General features: G+C 42.7%; 1 protein-coding gene across 1 annotated transcript; it reads right to left on the reverse strand.

Annotated features, from left to right (window-relative positions):
• Positions 1–4,433: 4,433 nt before the first annotated feature.
• Positions 4,434–6,363, reverse strand: LOC131263770 (protein-serine O-palmitoleoyltransferase porcupine). The gene has a single exon (XM_058266025.1). The coding sequence runs from the start codon at positions 6,275–6,277 to the stop codon at positions 4,793–4,795; it is 1,485 nt and encodes a 494-aa protein (XP_058122008.1). The 5' UTR covers positions 6,278–6,363; the 3' UTR covers positions 4,434–4,792.
• Positions 6,364–7,661: the final 1,298 nt, after the last annotated feature.

Genomic DNA, 7,661 nt, shown 5'->3' on the forward strand with positions numbered 1-7,661 from the left:
AGTCATGGCACGCATTGTCCTACACGTCATCATCATTGCTGGTCGGCAGATTGTCACTTTTGATTTCGGCATTCCCGGGGTGGCAACATTCTCCTCTGGCTTTGGCTTCCTTTGGCGCGAGGTGAAATTGTGCAAAACGGCGAGGGGTCCGCAACCGTCGCCGACGAAAAGGAGGAGTAAGCGCAATGGATACCGAACGAAAAAAGATTTCGGTACAGGAAGCGGTAGAGCAAAATAAATATATATATCATTGGTGCGAAGCGTTCAAGGGATGTTCAAGGCGGTTTGGGGCAGGGTGGGACGCTTCGTAAATTAATCTCCTTTCAACAAGCACCAACGAGAAGAAGTGGGATGGCGAATGGGCCACATTTCTTCTTCTGGCTGCCTACTGCTGGCGATTTTGCGGCACCAGGCGGCCCCACCGCCTCTCGGGCAGCTTCATTAGCCCACCTCAGGAGCCTAGGACACACTTTGTTCGGTCGACGGGCCACGGAATGCCACAGCGGGAGGCCAAAGACACACCGAAGCGGGCGACCGATAGCATCGGGCCCAGCGAGTGGCGCGCGCGCTTCGGCAAAGCTGTCTGATGAAGTGGACTGTCTAATTTTACGCCCAGGGGTGGAAATAGCTTGCCCGCGCAACCCGCGCGACCCGGGGAGAAAAGTGCCGCGGGAACGCCAGTGCCGGTCACAGGATATCGAGCGCTCCCTGTCGCGCTCTCGCTTTCTCTTGTAACTCTACTGTTCGATCCGAGGTCGGAGGTTGCTTCCACCCTGGAAGGAGGAAGGTGGATTGGAATCGCTCACTAATAAGCCTTCCGCTGTACGAGCAGTTATTTCAAACAAGCTGTCGACAATGGCACGCATTTTTGCCTGTCCGGAATGTTTGAACCGTGAGCGTGAGGCAAGAGAAGTCTTCCGCTTCCTGGTTGAGTCATTCGTTTATGTCTTCTGCTTGCAAATAGTTTACCCCCAATGTTGTCGCTTCGAACACACAATTACAATTTGCGGAACATGTTCATTATTATATTAAATGTCCCGAGAAAAGTTTTTGAATTTTTGAATAATGATTTTTTTTTCCAAGTATCAGTATTAAGAAAAACCCGATGGGTGTATGGAAAATAATGGCGTTATCATATGCATATGTTATCATGCATGCTTTGGATTTTCTACTTTCTGGTTAATAACGAATTGGGGGGATGTAGTCATATGACTAAGATAGAAGGAGGTGAAAAAAATATTATACTACGATTTGTTCGACGTGTCCCAGTAGGACAAAGTCAATTTCGGAGTAATGACACCGGGATCCTTTCAACGTTTAAAATAATGTTAAACTTGGTTTTATTCATTTGATAAACAAATCCGATCATCTATATGTGTATCCAATTTTAATTTTAAAAAAAACATTGATTTCGAGAACTGATACACCTTCAATAATAGTAATTTCTAAACAGTAGTCTATATTGCGCCTGAAAATTTAAACTTGAACCAAAAATTCGATAAATATCCTCATTCCCCAAATGGCACATGGGTTTTTTGAAGGTGGTATGAAATGTTGTCTTCTGCTTAAAATATTCAATGATTATTAAAATGAAAATTGTATAATCACTCATTATTTCCCCCTTGATTCTATATATCCAGGAAGGAACTGTTTCCGTTACATTGAATAACTCTTCAATAAATATTATGAGTAAATTTTTGTATTGCTGCAATCCGTAAAAGGGTAACAAAGCATACACAAATATTAGCAACGTAATGGATATTACTATAGTCCTTTTGTACTCTGGAGAGTTTTCTTTAGTAGCTACTAAGCGAAACAATTGTCAAATGTTTAGAAACGCTGTCACTCTGTCAAACTACATCAACTAAGCAGCAAAACTGCGTGGTGTAGATGAGGGATAAAGATTACACGTGTTGTGCATCATTACAAAAAGCTAATTGATCTGATGGAAAGAATGGAAACCCGTTGGCAGTATCAAAGTAAAATACAAAGCGTCTATTTTGCGCATAAAGTTGAGCACAGTAATAATAGTGACGGTTACTAAATATCAATCCGATATCAACCATCGTTGCCTGTCAGTCGGTGTCATGTTCATTGTCTGCTTTGCTTTCGCTCCCTATCTGCACACCTCGACAACCGACGACAGGTGCGAGTGTCACGTAAAATTTTAATGGCTGAACTAAAAAAATAAAAGTAAATGAGACAGTAGCAAACAAAACCCCAAGGCTGCACTGAGTGCAACTGTATGCCAAACGGGTTTACTTAAAACATATTCAGATTAATAAAAAAAAATTAAAAACACACACACACACATAAAACAACAACAGATTCGCAACAAAACAATGCGATCGTGATCTCAGTACAGTTGGCAACGATTTATTTTAGCGTACGTGAACCTCGTGGGACCGAGGGTTAGTTAATGTGTCCTCGAGGCAAGCCGGGTTTGGTAGAGTCAGGGGTTTGATTCGCGTGTACTTTTCACTCCCGAAACGATATGGCTGGCTTTAGATTTTGCGGAAACACAGTGAAAGCGTGTGTAGCTTTGCGTGCCGCCGCAGAATAGAGAGGAAAAAAGTCCCATTTGATTAATTTAAAAAGATAGCGGGTAACGGTTACTGCTAGCATAACGGGTTTTAGATGCTAGTAGAGTTAGCAAGCTGAGATGTTATTGGACCTGAGTTGCCAAGAATCTTTCCCGGGCAACGAACGGTTTGCAAAGATAATTTCGAAACTATCGTGCACAAGATCCCTATGCAAAAGGTAAAAGGCCAGTAGGAGGAAAATTACATACGTACATCCACAGTAAGATTAATTGACGAAATTTATTTGCGGCCAAACCAGATTACAAACTGTACTAAGTACTTCAAGTAAGCAATTTTTCCTTATTCTGTCGCCTTCATAAGGTTTTTCTTTAGTCAAGGATCAGAAACCATGGGTTTTCCTATTTCCTGCTCCGCTTGACAAGACGCTGTCGCTGTGTTGTAGATTTTGCAATCGAAAGGTACCTCATGTTGCACCAACGTTATTCTACATCATATTTCAAACAATTTTCACGCTGATTATTCTCTTTTCCTTGAAGTAGAACAACAAGAATATTGTTCTGTGGTATTTTTGATTGCCAACCCTATCAGACCTGCAGCGTGATAATGCTTTGTAGCGCGTGTATGAATGCGCAACCTCGAGAATTTCTACTGTCCTCCGAGGAGTTAATTGTTTGTACGAGCGAATGGTAGGAGGCCGGATTCGGATGTCGCGTGTCTTTTGTTGCTCCGAGGTGAAGATCTGATGATCTCCCAGATCGCCCCTTTTTTCGCTTTCCCATGATCGAAGGAAAACCCAGGAGTGAGAAAAGTATATAAGCGCCAAGTGCAACCGGGCAAACAGCTACAACGAAGGTAGGGACACGCCTGCTCGTACTTTCGCTTTCGTAATTCGTATTCGATTGATCTATGGTGCTTGAGGTAGTCCTGGCTGTCTTTTATTAACTGTACCAAGAACAATACCGCTAGCGCGGAAGTTCGTGTTGAAGATCCAAATGAAGAGGCTCGTTTTTCCGGTTTCTCTTTTTGCATTGTGATCGGAAGGGCCTCGCGAAACGGATCGCACAGTTCCAACCGTCTCGGCGGTGGGAAAACCTCATCCACAAATCACTCGATTGTAGTAAAAATGACATATTTTCGTAACAAAAAAAAAATCGTATCATCCATCGTTGGCATCTACCCTCGAATGTGGAATGGGAAGGGGGGGCATACGAATCGAAGGAAAAGCGGAAAGGAAAGCTACACCGACCAGCTAGCAGCGAAAAGAAGAGACAGATTTGCGAATCCGCGAACAACGGAACGGGTGGGCATCATAATAAAACGATCAACTGTCAGCTTTTTATACGGCTACCGGTGTAATATACCGTATCGTGTCCGCGTCAGGCACGTTGATCTCTTCCTCGAATTTCCTGGGATATTGGGGGAAAAAAGCGACGCGCCAACCCGCCACCTCACATCCCTCGCGTGCGACAATTTTTTGCAATGTGTAGCTATTTTCTTATTGCGCCGACAGCTCAAAAATAATCTTACGGGCACTTTTTGTCGCTCGGCACGTTGCCTAGCAATAGCGTTACTACGTGTGCGCTTCTTTACGTTTTTGTTTCTTTGTTTTGGCTTCAGTTTTCGGTGTTCAGGGGCAATTATATGATGTTCCGACCGCTCGCAATTTATTTGCCCTGGGGTTTTTCGCGATCTTTGTGGTTTTGCACTAAAGATTGTATTTTGTTTTAAGCGGTCAATGATTTAATTGTAGTCTGATCCAGGGATAAAGCTATTGGTGAAGGGAAGATAAGGGTTTAAGTGAAATGTCAAGAGGGAAATTTTCATCCGTTTTTTTGTGATATCACTTAGTACACTCTCCAACAAAGCTTGTCATAATTTTTGCTTCAATTATTTTATCTTTTATTTATAAGAGAGCTTAAAGACAATTTGTTAGTGACTAATTACTTTTATTCTCCTATAACCTTTTTTTTTGTTGGCGATTTAGTGTTTTTTTAGGTTTTCCTCCAAAATTATCACATTGCTTAGGTTGTGCGTGTTCACTATGTTAGTGGTACGGGAAAATTGACTGATTGTTTACATAGAGTTGGAAAAGCTTTTTTTTCTTGAGATCAGTATTGATCAAGAATACTGTTCGGTACACTACAAAGAAAGGATTATGCGTATCTGTTGAAATAGAAGCGTGTGAATTGATTGAATTTGTGCTCATGGGCGATTGTTTGGTCCTTAGTTTTCTAAGTTTTACGTTCGTATCAAATGATAAAATAGAATAAGTAGGCAAATACTAGCAACCAGTGGGAAGCATAGTTTAATTCAGTCCAGCGACCAAAGATCGACGTATCATGATGGACTTCCTCCGGTGGGCCTTCGGTCGATTCAAAGATGCATCCAAGGTAGATCAGATTGAACACGTTCAGCAGGAAAAACAGTGCATTGATGACGATACTGAACAGACTTTTTCCTTTATGCTGATGCATGACACACGCCTCGGGACACTTGCCAACCAGCACGCACGCCGAGTAGATGGCGGCAAGCTTTTTCCTAATTTCGTGCTCAACGTACGTCCACGAGCCGATGGTTAGCAGCGTTATCCACAGACGGTAGTGCAAACCGTGCAGCAGCGATGATATGATGTAGGTTAGCGCAATGGCTGCCCCCGTCCCGAATGGGCGCTTCGTCGTGCGGAAGATGTACCGCTTGAGCCAAAGGTGCATCGGTATATTCCAAGCCGTCACAACCTGCACCAACGATCGGGGGAATTCCACTGCCAGCGGGGAGCTTACCCGGTACAGCGAGCTCACAGGAACCATCAGTGAACGATCGTCGTCCGCTCGGCTCCAATCCGCGGCCGCCGCGAGCATAGAACTCTGCGAAAGGTATGCGATGAAGTAGTGGCTGGTGCGAAACGACAATGCCCTTCCGTATGCTCGCACCCATTTCCAATTCGCAGCCGGTGCCAGCAGGTAATCGATCATGCAGTTAGAGGTGAGCAGAAACGCAACGGCCATTAGTGCGTTTATCGCTAGTCGGAACACATGAATCAGCATCCGACGTCCGGTCGATCTGGTTTGCTTGGATTCTAACCCTCCGGCTGATGCTCGCCAAATGTGTAGATAGTCACTGAATGAGACCCACGGACCTAGAATCACGTTGGCGGGACAGAGGATGTATCCGCAGTATGAAAGCACGCCCAATTGGTTCCGCAGCGCCATATTATCCTCCGTGTCGAATGCTAAAGATAACACCTTCATCAAGAGGATCATCTGGGTGCCCCTTACGCGGTTCCATGCTTCAGGCGACGGTTCTAGAAGCTCGCTCAGTAGTAGATTTCCGATTCCATAAGCGATGAGGATGAAAGGCGACTTTATATAACGGGCAGTTTTGCTAAACCAACGATGCAGCAACCACTGCATAACGTACAGGGTGACGGCTAGCTGCACGAAGTGATAGTATCCATGCTCAAGTACTCGGTAGAAAAGGGCCACACCACAAACGCAGCTGAGTACATGCAAATTCCTTAATTGGCCAGGGAAGAGTCGTTTCGCTGCTAGCACCAACACGCAGAATGTCAAGTTAATGACGATAAAATTAACAATATACTCTCCGGCAAACCGTAGCGATGGATGGACACAATTGTTGACGGTTTCGTCGAAGCTAAGTTCACGGTTAAAGGAACGCTCCGGTACGCCCGCCTGATCGTAATACTCGTCGTAGTAGTCATCGTAATAGTAATCCATGGTTTCTGTTGAGGGTACGAATCGCTAGATTGCTGCCTTTAGCACATACCTCTGTCCTCTACTAGACTACACTCTGCTTCTACACAATCAGAATTCGAAGTGATGATAGAGTGACACTCTATATTTATTACAATAAACAGATGTAATTTATCTGCACTTCTTTATACGAACAGTTGATTTCAGTAGATGCTTCGACTATTTACTTTACTGAACATGGTTGGTCAAACCAGCAATGTTGCCATGCCTATTTTAAGTTGTAGTTTGATCGAATGATTATAGTTTTCTGTTTCAACGCACAGGGTAAATGGACAATTAACTGATAACGTATCTAATCCACATTTTCTATAATTAAAAACTAATTACAATGAATCATTTTCACACAGTCACAAGAACGCTTGCTGGAGCTGTGAAATTTTGGAAGTAAACAAAACACCGGTTTTGGCTTGCAGTTTGGTTGTCAAACTTTTGATACGATTGGTTGCGCTATCATGCGTTACTAGCGTTATTGGGTGCGTTGGAATAACTTTTTGTTTTAAATTTTTAACTGTTGTTTTTAGAAGAAAAAATAATTCTTCTATGGAACTTGGCAATTAACATTGTGTGAAACGAGTGTTAGGGCTTATACAGCGAATGTTTTCAAACATGTGTTCCTAAAAACTGTTGAACCCAAAAAGAAACATTTAACTGGGCCTTTTCAGGTTGCATCTGCCTCTCTCGGTTTCAAATTTAGTGCATTAAACTTATTTATAGCTTCGTGTGTGGTTTGTGATGCATTGCATCTGAATGTTAAATTTATAATCCATGCACTGATGTATTTATTATGAAGCTTTGCTTTAAGAAATCGTAGTGGGAAGATTATCCATCATCAATTTTTACTCGAACAGGCTTTCAATATTCCGGATCGAACTGTGGCTCTTTATACTCACTTGAGTGTGATTGAAACAATTTGCGAATCGTTCGTAAGTACAATGAAACGAGTTCATTAGCCCTTCTGGACTATTTTAGCACTTATTGGGAATAAGTATTAGCAATTTTTGGTAATATTAACAAAAATAACTAAACAAACTGTTACAGAAGAACGCCATCTGGTTTTGAAATGGGGCAATATGTTAGTAAACAAAACAACAGGTGGCCTTGGATGCACATTTTTTCGTACCCGAGATTATGAATGAAAATCATTAAATGAAATATGAAACAAAGTGAAAACCCAATCAGGAGTAAATGGATGATTGTTTAAGTAAAGTTTTTCCAATATATTCTGTTTTTTAAAGATTACATGTTCGAATTCGTGCTCGCTTTGTTTACAAACTTTGGATGCCGGCTATGCATGTGTGTGTCGATTTGCTGCGGCTGATAAATTTCAGCTAGCCGCCGAAAAGGCGGC

Source organism: Anopheles coustani, chromosome 2 (genome assembly GCF_943734705.1).
Source record: "Anopheles coustani chromosome 2, idAnoCousDA_361_x.2, whole genome shotgun sequence".
Classification (NCBI taxonomy): domain Eukaryota; kingdom Metazoa; phylum Arthropoda; class Insecta; order Diptera; family Culicidae; genus Anopheles; species Anopheles coustani.

Excerpts from the sequence above, each read along its gene's own strand:
- LOC131263770 (XM_058266025.1), bottom strand. The coding sequence starts at position 6,277 with ATGGATTACTATTACGATGACTACTACGACGAGTATTACGATCAGGCG.